We start from the raw sequence: 12,814 nt of genomic DNA, 5'->3' as shown, positions 1-12,814 counted from the left end.
GTGGCACCGGGGGCAAGGGTGGGTGAAGTGTCCTGCCCAAGGACACAACGGCATGGTAAGAGGCGGGGAGCGAACCTGCAACCCTCAGGTTTCTGACACGGGCGCTCTACCCACTATGCCATGCCGCCCCAATATATATATATATATACAGTATATATATATATATATATATGGTAACACTTTAGTATGGGAACATATGCATGTTAATAAGCAACTAATAATGGCGAATATGTTCCCCATGCTAACATATTCTAAGTAACAAAGACTTAATTTAGAGTTATTTGGACACTAGGGGAACATATAAGGGTTAAGTTTAGGGTTACTAATAAGCAATAATTCTGAGGTTGTTGAGGGAAGACTCTTAGTTAATGGCTTACTGGTTGTATAATAAGGCCATGCAGAATAATGCATTAATAAGTACTTAATAATGACTAATTAAGAGCCAATATGTTACTAATTTGCATGTTAATAAGCAACTAATTAATGGTGAATATGTTCCCCATACTAAAGTGTTACTATATATATATATATATATATATATATATATATATATATATATATATATATATATATATATATATATATATATATATATATATATATATATATATATATATATAACTCCTCTCTGAGCTGCCACCTTACTGTGGTAGAGGAGTTTGCGTGTCCCAATGATCCTAGGAGCTACGTTGTCCGGGGGCAAAGGCCCCCTGGTAGGGTCTCCCAAGACAAACTGGTCCTAGGTGAGGGATCAGACAAAGAGCAGCTCGAAGACCTCAATGAGAAATAAAAACTATGGACCCAGATTTCCCTCGCCCGGACGCGGGTCACCGGGGCCCCCCTCTGGAGCCAGGCCCGGAGGTGGGGCACGATGGCGAGCGCCTGGTGGCCGGGCCTGTCCCCATGGGGCCCGGCCGGGCACAGCCCGAAGAGGCAACGTGGGTTCCCCCTCCAATGGGCTCACCACCCATAGCAGGGGTCATAGAGGTCGGGTGCGATGTGAGCTGGGCGGCAGCCGAAGGCAGGGCTCTTGGCGGTCCGATCCTCGGCTACAGAAGGTAGCTCTTGGGACGTGGAACGTCACCTCGCTGGGGGGGAAGGAGCCTGAGCTAGTGCGCGAAGTGGAGAAGTTCCGACTAGACATAGTCGGACTCACTTCGACGCACAGCAAGGGCTCTGGAACCAGTTCTCTCGAGAGGGGCTGGACTCTCTTCTACTCTGTCGTTGCCGGCAGTGAGAGGCGACGGGCTGGGGTGGCAATTCTTGTTGCCCCCCGGCTCAGAGCCTGCATGTTGGAGTTCAACCCGGTGGACGAGAGGGTAGCTTCCCTCCGCCTTTGGGTGGGGGAACGGGTCCTGACTGTGGTTTGCGCTTACGCGCCAAACCGCAGCTCAGAGTACCCACCCTTTTTGGATTCACTCGAGGGAGTACTTGAGAGTGCTCCCCCGGGTGATTCCCTCGTTCTACTGGGGGACTTCAACGCTCATGTTGGCAGTGACAGTGAAACCTGGAGAGGCGTGATTGGGAAGAATGGCTGCCCGGATCTGAACCCGAGCGGTGTTTTGTTATTGGACTTTTGTGCCCGTCACAGATTGTCCATAACGAACACCATGTTCAAACATAAGCGTGTCCATATGTGCACTTGGCACCAGGACACCCTAGGCCGCAGTTCCATGATCGACTTTGTAGTTGTGTCGTCGGATTTGCGGCCTCATGTTTTGGACACTCGGGTGAAGAGAGGGGCGGAGCTTTCTACCGATCACCACCTGGTGGTGAGTTGGCTGCGATGGTGGGGGAGGATGCCGGACAGACCTGGCAGGCCCAAACGCATTGTGAGGGTTTACTGGGAACGTCTGGCAGAGTCTCCTGTCAGAGAGAGTTTCAATTCCCACCTCCGGAAGAACTTTGAAAATGTCACGAGGGAGGTGCTGGACATTGAGTCCGAATGGACCATGTTCCGCACCTCTATTGTCGAGGCGGCTGATTGGAGCTGTGGCCGCAAGGTAATTGGTGCCTGTCGTGGCGGTAATCCTAGAACCCGTTGGTGGACACTGGCGGTGAGGGATGCCGTCAAGCTGAAGAAGGAGTCCTATCGGGTTCTTTTGGCTCATAGGACTCCTGAGGCAGCGGACAGGTACCGACAGGCCAAGCGGTGTGCGGCTTCGGCGGTCGCGGAGGCAAAAACTCAGACATGGGAGGAGTTCGGGGAAGCCATGGAAAACGACTTCCGGACGGCTTCGAAGTGATTCTGGACCACCATCCGCCTCCTCAGGAAGGGGAAGCAGTGCATTATCAACACCGTGTACGGTGAGGATGGTGTTCTGCTGACCTCGACTGCGGATGTTGTGGATCGGTGGAGGGAATACTTCGAAGACCTCCTCAATCCCACCAACACGTCTTCCTATGAGGAAGCAGTGCCTGGGGAATCTGTGGTGGGCTCTCCTATTTCTGTGGCTGAGGTTGCTGAGGTAGTTAAAAAGCTCCTCGGTGGCAAGGCCCCGGGGGTGGATGAGATCCTTAAGGCTCTGGATGATGTGGGGCTGTCTTGGTTGACAAGACTCTGCAGCATCGCGTGGACATCGGGGGCGGTACCTCTGGATTGGCAGACCGGGGTGGTGGTTCCTCTCTTTAAGAAGGGGAACCGGAGGGTGTGTTCTAACTATCGTGGGATCACACTCCTCAGCCTTCCCGGTAAGGTCTATTCAGGTGTGCTGGAGAGGAGGCTACGCCGGATAGTCGAACCTCGGATTCAGGAGGAACAGTGTGGTTTTCGTCCTGGTCGTGGAACTGTGGACCAGCTCTATACTCTCGGCAGGGTCCTTGAGGGTGCATGGGAGTTTGCCCAACCAGTCTACATGTGTTTTGTGGACTTGGAGAAGGCATTCGACCGTGTCCCTCGGGAAGTCCTGTGGGGAGTGCTCAGAGAGTATGGGGTATCGGACTGTCTGATTGTGGCGGTCCGCTCCCTGTATGATCAGTGCCAGAGTTTGGTCCGCATTGCCGGCAGTAAGTCGGACACGTTTCCAGTGAGGGTTGGACTCCGCCAAGGCTGCCCTTTGTCACCGATTCTGTTCATAACTTTTATGGACAGAATTTCTAGGCGCAGTCAAGGCGTTGAGGGGATCTGGTTTGGTGGCTGCAGGATTAGGTCTCTGCTTTTTGCAGATGATGTGGTCCTGATGGCTTCATCTGGCCAGGATCTTTAGCTCTCGCCGGATCGGTTCGCAGCTGAGTGTAAAGCGACTGGGATGAGAATCAGCACCTCCAAGTCCAAATCCATGGTTCTCGCCCGGAAAAGGGTGGAGTGCCATCTCCGGGTTGCGGAAGAGACCCTGCCCCAAGTGGAGGAGTTCAAGTACCTCGGAGTCTTGTTCACGAGTGAGGGAAGAGTGGATCGTGAGATCGACAGGCGGATCGGTGCGGCGTCTTCAGTAATGCGGACGCTGTATCGATCCGTTGTGGTGAAGAAGGAGCTGAGCCGGAAGGCAAAGCTCTCAATTTACCGGTCGATCTACGGTCCTATCCTCACCTATGGTCATGAGCTTTGGGTTATGACCGAAAGGACAAGATCACGGGTACAAGCGGCCGAAATGAGTTTCCTCCGCCGGGTGGCGGGGCTCTCCCTTAGAGATAGGGTGAGAAGCTCTGCCATCCGGGGGGAGCTCAAAGTAAAGCCGCTGCTCCTCCACATCGAGAGGAGCCAGTTGAGGTGGTTCAGGCATCTGGTCAGGATGCCACCCGAACGCCTCCCTAGGGAGGTGTTTAGGGCACCTCCGACCAGTAGGAGGCCACGGGGAAGACCCAGGACACGTTGGGAAGACTATGTCTCCCGGCTGGCCTGGGAACGCCTCGGGATCCCCCGGGAGGAGCTGGACGAAGTGGCTGGGGAGAGGGAAGTCTGGGCTTCCCTGCTTAAGCTGCTGCCCCCGCGACCCGACCTCGGATAAGCGGAAGAAGATGGATGGATGGATGGATATATATATATCTATATATATAAATATATATATATATTTATATATATATAAATGACAAATGGGTTATACTTATATAGCGCTTTTCTACCTTCAAGGTACTCAAAGCACTTTTGACAGTATTTCCACATTCACCCATTCACACACACATTCACACACTGATGGCGGGAGCTGCCATGCAAGGCGCTACCAGCAGCCATCAGGAGCAAGGGTGAAGTGTCTTGCTCAAGGACACAACGGACGTGAGTAGGTTGGTGGAAGGTGGGGATCGAACCAGGAACCCTCCGATTGCTGGCTCGGCCACTCTACCAACTTCGCCACGCCGTCCCTCCTATATATATATATATACACACACACATATACAACCCGGCCCAATAGTTTTAACCCTAAGTCAAAAAGTTGTCTGTTCTGCAGTTGCTGTGTTAATTGTGTGCTAAGTGTGTTGAAATGTTTTATTCTAGCATCATACTGTGTTTTTGTGATTTTGAGCCGGTGCCATAGCGTCATACTGTATGTTTGTAAATCTGACTTGTGAGTCAGTGACTTAGCATCATACTGTATGTTTGTAAATCTGACTTGTGAGTCACTGACTTAGCATCATACTGTATGTTTGTAAATCTGACTCGTGGGTCAGTGCCTCCCCAACCTCAAACCTCACTGCACGTCACTGACATAATGCATCATTATCCCTCGTATTTGAGGTATATTTGAGGTCATTTTATGTGTAGTTTCCGTTTCTTTCAACTTGGACACACACATCTATAACTTTGGCCATTCTAAGCCAGTAAGAGTTATCTCACCCTGAGAAGCCTCCGTTATAGTAATTTTTTCCAATGTTGTAAAAATTTGTAGAATAAATATTACATTTCAACATTTCTGTCAACAAAGTTTTGCATCAGCCTGCGACACATAGTCGTTTTGATAGTAGTCTAATATAGCTACTATAGACACTTACATCATCTGTTGACTTCATTTTAACACTGATATAAGGCTTTTAATTGTTTGCGGCTCCAGACAGATTTTTTTTTTGTATTTTTGGTCCAATATGGCTCTTTCAACATTTTGGGTTGCCTATAAGAATAAAAATGACATAATCCTTAGAAGACCTAATGAACCTAATTGGAGCATCTGCGTGGCCGCCGCAAGCACACCTGCACTTCCTGCCTGGGATGCCGCCGCCCTACATAAACACTGTCGCGAGCGGGCGGAATGTGCACTTCCTGTCACAGCGGCAGAAGTCATGTGGTGCAAAGACAATCATGAAGATGTTCAAGCACCTGACCTCCAATGGGCCCGCCCACATCCTGTTCCAACCACAGCTGACGTCTGTGACGCAGTTGCCATGACGACCACATCCTGTGGAAAGAGTGACAAAGATGCTCTTTGGGTGCTACCCATTTAGGGCACAGCTGCAAACAGTGCGCACGCACGCACACACACACACACACACACACACACACACACACACACACACACACACACACACACACACACACACACACACACACACACACACACACACACACACACACACACACACACACACACACACACACACACACACACACACACACACACACACACACACACACACACACACACACACACACACACACACACACACACACACACACACACACACACACACACACACACACACACACACACACACACACATCATTACTTGATCATCACGTTGTTGTAAAATGTATTGTATTGATGAGTGTTGCTATGACCTGTTTTTCTTCATTAATATTTAAACAAATCAACAATAATAAAAACAAGACAATTATTTGACTTTTATTGATTTATTGACATTTTGTAACTCTTTGAATCATAAGCACAAGTTGACACACACACACACACACACACACACACACACACACACACACACACACACACACACACACACACACACACACACACACACACACACACACACACACACACACACACACACACACACACACACACACACACACACACACACACACACACACACACACACACACACACACACACACACACACACACACACACACACACACACACACACACACACACACACACACACACAGCATGACTCTGCCTCTGTTCAGAAGTGAAAGGTGATGAGTCGCAGCACATGGCAGCCGATTAAGGCGCAGCGAGCCACAGGTGCAGCGTCATGACGCCGTTGATGGCGAGCGTCTTGGCGAAGATAAGACGGAGAACGAGGACTGTGAGGGAGACCAGGTTGACCTTCTCATCTGCAAACGACACACACATTTGAGTCACGCCGAGTTGGCTTTTGGTGTCCTTCACATTCAATACTTACCCGGCGCTAAAGCGTCCTGGCAGCGCCCCGGTCCGCTGTCACCTGGAAGCAAACGTCGGAAGCAAACGTCACATGGTGATGGCGACTCCATGGCGTCGGCCCAACAGCCCAAACCACACCCCTCGCCTACCTTTGTCGCACAAGTCGGCTTTCTCTGGCGTGAGCAACGCCACCTGATTGTACAGCGGCTCGCCCGATATCCGCGCGGCATGCGAGCCCTCAAACACCTTTTTTCCTGCCTTCTCCGTGGCGTTGTGCCGGCTGAAGCCGGTGGCGAGGCAAGCTGTCACTTGGCCCTCCATTTTGTAGAAAGATGGCGCCAAGTCCTCCTCTGCACACACATATGCACACACTTAGAATATTACCAAAGATGTTAACCAAGGTAATGTGCATGTTTACTTCATGCACTTTGACGATTTTACGAAAGACACAAAAATGAGCTAAGAAAAGGGAAATAAGTGTTCCCAGTTTGGGTCCTCATTTACGTTCAGCATGAAAGTAGAACTTGAGTACGCTTCAAAAAAGTATTTTGCTGAGTCCACACAAATAATCATTGTGACCTCAGCAAGAACCTCATGAGAACCACTTTGACTTACTGTACATGTCTGTTCTCACCACCTTTTATGTTCACTTTGGTTCCAGGAGTTTATAGTGACATTTTTCAATGATTTACTCATTTTAATAATTATAAATATTCTTTTTAATTTACTTTTGCATTTTTACGGATTGACATAAGTTTGGGTTTTCGATCACATTTTAGCATGAAAGTCAAACTTACGGACTTCAACTTTCTGCCTAGTTCCACTTCCAAAAAGTAATCTGTTGAGTCCATACTCACACTGATTGTGACCTCAACAAGAATCTCATAAGAACTTACACATGTCTATTTTCATGAGCTTTAGTGAAGTATTACTCTAATTACAATATTAAGGCTCTAATCATTAAATTACAATTTTTAAATATATATATATATTTTCTTCAATATCTTTAATAATTGAACCCAGTTTTGGGCTAAGGTTCTCGCATGAAAGTCAAACTTACGGACTTCCACTGTCAGTCTGGTTCCACTTCCAAAAACTAATTTGTTGACTCCAGACACACGCTGATTGTGACCTCAACAAAAACCTCATGAGAACATCCGAGTTCTAGCACACATAAATATCATCTGCATGACTTGTGATTCCGGTTCTTTGCTCGGTCAGGTTCTGAATTTCCTGTTTACAGAATATTAAACTCATTAACACTTTGTAAAGAAACTAATTTGCTGACACTTTGGGTTCTACTTTACAGTCTTGCATGAAAGTCAAACTTACGGACTTCCACTGTCAATCTTGTTCTACTTCCAAAAACGAATTTGTTGACTCCAGACACACGCTGATTGTGACCTCAACAAAAACCTCATGAGGACATCTGAGTTCCAGCACACATAAATATCATCTGCCTGACTTGTGATTCTGGTTCTTTGCTTGATCAGGTTCTGAATGTCCTGTTTACAAAAATTTTAAGTCATTAACGATTTTACACTTTGTAAAGAAACCAATTTGCTGACATTTTGGGTTCTACTTCACAGTATTGCATGAAAGTCAAACTTACGGACTTCCACTGTCAATCTGGTTCCACTTCCAAAAACTAATTTGTTGAAACCAGACACACGCTGATGGTGACCTCAACAAAAACCTCATGAGAACATCTGAGTTCTAGCACACATAAATATCATCTGCATGACTTGTGATTCCGGTTCTTTGCTCGGTCAGGTTCTGAATGTCCTGTTTACAGAATATTAAACTCATTAACACTTTGTAAAGAAACTCATCTGCTGACACTTTGGGTTCTACTTTACAGTCTTGCATGGAAGTCAAACTTACGGACTTCCACTGTCAGTCTGGTTCCACTTCCAAAAACTAATTCGTTGAGTCCAGACACACGCTGACTGTGACCTCAACAAAAACCTCATGAGAACATCTGAGTTCTAGCACACATAAATATCATCTGCATGACTTGTGATTCCGGATCTTTGCTTGATCAGGTTCTGAATGTCCTGTTTACAAAAATTTTAAGTCATTAACGATTTTACACTTTGTAAAGAAACCAATTTGCTGACATTTTGGGTTCTACTTCACAGTCTTGCATGAAAGTCAAACTTACGGACTTCCACTATCAGTCTGGTTCCACTTCCAAAAACTAATTAGTTGAGTCCAGACACACGCTGATGGTGACCTCAACAAAAACCTCATGAGAACATCTGAGTTCTAGCACACATAAATATCATCTGCATGACTTGTGATTCCGGTTCTTTGCTCGGTCAGGTTCTGAATGTCCTGTTTACAGAATATTAAACTCATTAACGATTTTACACTTTGTAAAGAAACCAATTTGCTGACACTTTGGGTTCTACTTCACAGTCTTGCATGAAAGTCAAACTTACGGACTTCCACTGTCAATCTGGTTCCACTTCCAAAAACTAATTTGTTGAAACCAGACACACGCTGATTGTGACCTCAACAAAAACCTCATGAGAACATCCGAGTTCTAGCACACCTAAATATCATCTGCATGACTTGTGATTCCGGTTCTTTGCTCGGTCAGGGTCTAAATGTCGTGTTTACAGAATATAAAACTCATTAACACTTTGTAAAGAAACTAATTTGCTGACACTTTGGGTTCTACTTTACAGTCTTGCATGAAAGTCAAACTTACGGACTTCCACTGTCAGTCTGGTTCCACTTCCAAAAACTAATTTGTTGAGTCCAGACACACGCTGATTGTGACCTCAACAAAAACCTCATGAGAACATCCGAGTTCTAGCACACCTAAATATCATCTGCATGACTTGTGATTCCGTTTTTTTGCTCGGTCAGGTTCGAAATGTCCTGTTTACAGAATTTTAAACTCATTAACGATTTTACACGTACAAAGAAACTAATTTGCGGACACTTTGGGTTCTACTTCACAGTCTTGCATGAAAGTCAAACTTACGGACTTCCACTATCAGTCTGGTTCCACTTCCAAAAACTAATTTGTTGAGTCCAGACACACGCTGATTGTGACCTCAACAAAAACCTCATGAGAACATCCGAGTTCTAGCACACATAAATATCATTTGCCTGACTTGTGATTCCAGTTCTCTGCTCGGTCAGGTTCTGAATGTCCTGTTGACAGAACATTAAACTCATTAACGATTTTACACTTTGTAAAGAAACCAATTTGCTGACACTTTGGGTTCTACTTCACAGTCTTGCATGAAAGTCAAACTTACGGACTTCCACTGTCAATCTGGTTCCACTTCCAAAAACTAATTTGTTGAAACCAGACACACACTGATTGTTACCTCAACAAAAACCTCATGAGAACATCCGAGTTCTAGCACACCTAAATATCATCTGCATGACTTGTGATTCCGGTTCTTTGCTCGGTCAGGTTCTAAATGTCCTGTTTACAGAATATTAAACTCATTAACACTTTGTAAAGAAACTAATTTGCTGACACTTTGGGTTCTACTTCACAGTCTTGCATGAAAGTCAAACTTACGGACTTCCACTATCAGTCTGGTTCCACTTCCAAAAACTAATTTGTTGAGTCCAGACACACGCTGATTGTGACCTCAACAAAAACCTCATGAGAACATCCGAGTTCTAGCACACCTAAATATCATCTGCATGACTTGTGATTCCGTTTTTTTGCTCGGTCAGGTTCGAAATGTCCTGTTTACAGAATTTTAAACTCATTAACGATTTTACACGTACAAAGAAACTAATTTGCGGACACTTTGGGTTCTACTTCACAGTCTTGCATGAAAGTCAAACTTACGGACTTCCACTATCAGTCTGGTTCCACTTCCAAAAACTAATTTGTTGAGTCCAGACACACGCTGATTGTGACCTCAACAAAAACCTCATGAGAACATCCGAGTTCTAGCACACATAAATATCATTTGCCTGACTTGTGATTCCGGTTCTCTGCTCGGTCAGGTTCTGAATGTCCTGTTGACAGAACATTAAACTCATTAACGATTTTACACTTTGTAAAGAAACCAATTTGCTGACATTTTGGGTTCTACTTCACAGTCTTGCATGAAAGTCAAACTTACGGACTTCCACTGTCAATCTGGTTCCACTTCCAAAAACTAATTTCTTGAAACCAGACACACGCTGACTGTGACCTCAACAAAAACCTCATGAGAACATCCGAGTTCTAGCACACATAAATATCATCTGCATGACTTGCGATTCCGGTTCTTTGCTCGGTCAGGTTCTGAATGTCCTGTTTACAGAATATTAAACTCATTAACACTTTGTAAAGAATCTAATTTGCTGACACTTCGGGTTCTACTTTACAGTCTTGCATGAAAGTACAACTTACGGACTTCCACTGTCAGTCTGGTTCCACTTCCAAAAACTAATTTGTTGACTCCAGACACACGCTGATTGTGACCTCAACAAAAACCTCATGAGAACATCCGAGTTCTAGCACACATAAATATCATCTGCATGACTTGTGATTCCGGTTCTTTGCTCGGTCAGGTTCTAAATGTCCTGTTTACAGAATTTTAAACTCATTAACAATTTTACACTTTGTAAGGAAACTAATTTGCTGACAGTTTGGGTTCTACTTTACAGTCTTGCATGAAAGTAGAACTTACGGTTCTCTACTGTCAGTCTGGTTCCACTTCTAAAAAGAAAATTCCCACTTCCAGACACACACTGATTGTGACCTCAACGAGAACCTCATAAAAACGGCATGTCTCTTCTCATTAGCTTCTATTGTCACTTTGGTTCTGTGTGTCCAGTTTAGTGGACTGTTACTCCATTTACAATCTTTATGGTTTTCTTTCATTAAATTGAATTTTAGAAAAAAAAAAAGTTTCATAATGTTTTTATTGAGTGACCCCAGTTTTGGGATCACGTTCTAGCATAAAAATGAAACTTACGAACTTCCACTGTCAGTCTGGTTCCACTTCCAAAAACTACTCTGTTGAATCCAGACACACGCTGATTGTGACCTCAACAAAAACCTCTTGAGAACATCCGAGTTCTAGCACACATAAATATAATCTGAATGACTTGTGATTCCGGTTCTTTGCTCGGTCAGGTTCTGAATGACCTGTTTACAGAATATTAAACTCATTAACAGTTTTACACTTTGTAAAGAAACTAATTTGCTGACAATTTGGGTTCTACTTTACAGTCTTGAATGAAAGTAGAACTTACGGACTTCCACTGTCAGTCAGGTTCCACTTCCAAAAACTCATTTGTTGAAACCAGACACGCGCTGATTGTGACCTCAACAAAAACCTCATGAGTAGCACACATAAATATCATCTGCATGACTTTGCTCGGTCAGGTTCTGAATGTCCTGTTTACAGAATATTAAAATCATTAACGATTTTACACGTACAAAGAAACTAATTTGCTGACACTTTGGGTTCTAGTTTACTGTCTTGCATGAAAGTAGAACTTACGGCCCTCTACTGTCAGTCTGGTTCCACTTCTAAAAATAAAACTGTTCACTTCCAAACACACACTGAGTGGTTGTGACCTCAACAAGAACCTCATAAAAACTGACATGTCTCTTCTCATTAGCTTCTATTGTCACTTTGGTTCTGTGTGTCCATTTTAGTGGACTATTACTCCATTTACAATCTTTATGGTTTTCTTTCATTAAATTGAATTTTAGAAAAAAAAAAGTTTCATAATGTTTTTATTGAGTGACCCCAGTTTTGGGATCACGTTCTAGCATAAAAATCAAACTTACGAACTTCCACTGTCAGTCTGGTTCCACTTCCAAAAGATAATCTGTTGGCTACAGACACACACTGATTGTGACCTCAACAAGAACCATCCTCACACACACACAAATGTCATTTCAGCATGGTTCTGTGTGTAAAGATTAGCCTTAGTATGTAAAGTTGCTAGTTCGATATCATTCAAAACGAGACAAATGTGAGAGAAAGATGGAAGGAAAACGAGTGCAACAAGGCATTTAAGTAAGAGTAGAAAGCAGTTCAGTTGAACTTACGGCTTTCAACCGTCAAGCGGGTTCCACTGCCGAAGATGATCTTGTAGCCTACAGCAGCATTTGCACAACAACATACACTGTGACAAAAACCTCACACTGACCTCCAACCACATACACGTATGTGACATTCGTTTTTTTAAAGGGGAACTGCACTTTTTTGGAATTCACAACCACATCATTCACAATTCCTATGTCAGACAAGAACACTTTTTTTTTTGTCTCTTTTATGCATTCTAATTTGTAATATACGGCTCATAGTTGACGGCTAACAATGCAGATAATGGGGATTCAATCTATTCTGCCTATAAAGCGCTCTAAAAACATCCATCAATGTTTGCTGTATGCTGTAAGTATGTCTGTAATGTGGTAACAGGCGCATTCATAACAATATGTAATATTTATGTATTTTGGTAATTTTCAGTCGTTATGCATTGATTTCACAACAAGCATCACAAGGTTCGCTATTTTCTTCAACAAAATACAACTATTACTAACTATGGCAGACTTTGTG

The 12,814-nt window shown here is 44.4% G+C and overlaps 1 protein-coding gene across 1 annotated transcript in view; it reads right to left on the bottom strand.

Annotated features, from left to right (window-relative positions):
• Window positions 1-5,774: 5,774 nt before the first annotated feature.
• Window positions 5,775-12,814, bottom strand: part of LOC133657546 (T cell receptor alpha chain MC.7.G5-like) — a 30,588-nt gene continuing 23,548 nt past the window's right edge. The window contains exons 3-6 of the mRNA XM_062059003.1: window positions 12,304-12,360; window positions 6,419-6,619; window positions 6,289-6,330; window positions 5,775-6,220 (exon numbers count right to left, since the gene is read on the bottom strand). Of these exons, the coding sequence (XP_061914987.1) occupies window positions 6,108-6,220; window positions 6,289-6,330; window positions 6,419-6,619; window positions 12,304-12,360 (413 nt within the window). The 3' untranslated portion in view covers window positions 5,775-6,107. The remainder of the gene's footprint in view (window positions 6,221-6,288; window positions 6,331-6,418; window positions 6,620-12,303; window positions 12,361-12,814) is intronic.

This window comes from Entelurus aequoreus, linkage group LG09, assembly GCF_033978785.1.
Source record: "Entelurus aequoreus isolate RoL-2023_Sb linkage group LG09, RoL_Eaeq_v1.1, whole genome shotgun sequence".
Classification (NCBI taxonomy): domain Eukaryota; kingdom Metazoa; phylum Chordata; class Actinopteri; order Syngnathiformes; family Syngnathidae; genus Entelurus; species Entelurus aequoreus.
Note: the sequence above shows the minus strand (reverse complement) of the source record. Positions and strands in the feature narration are given on the sequence as shown.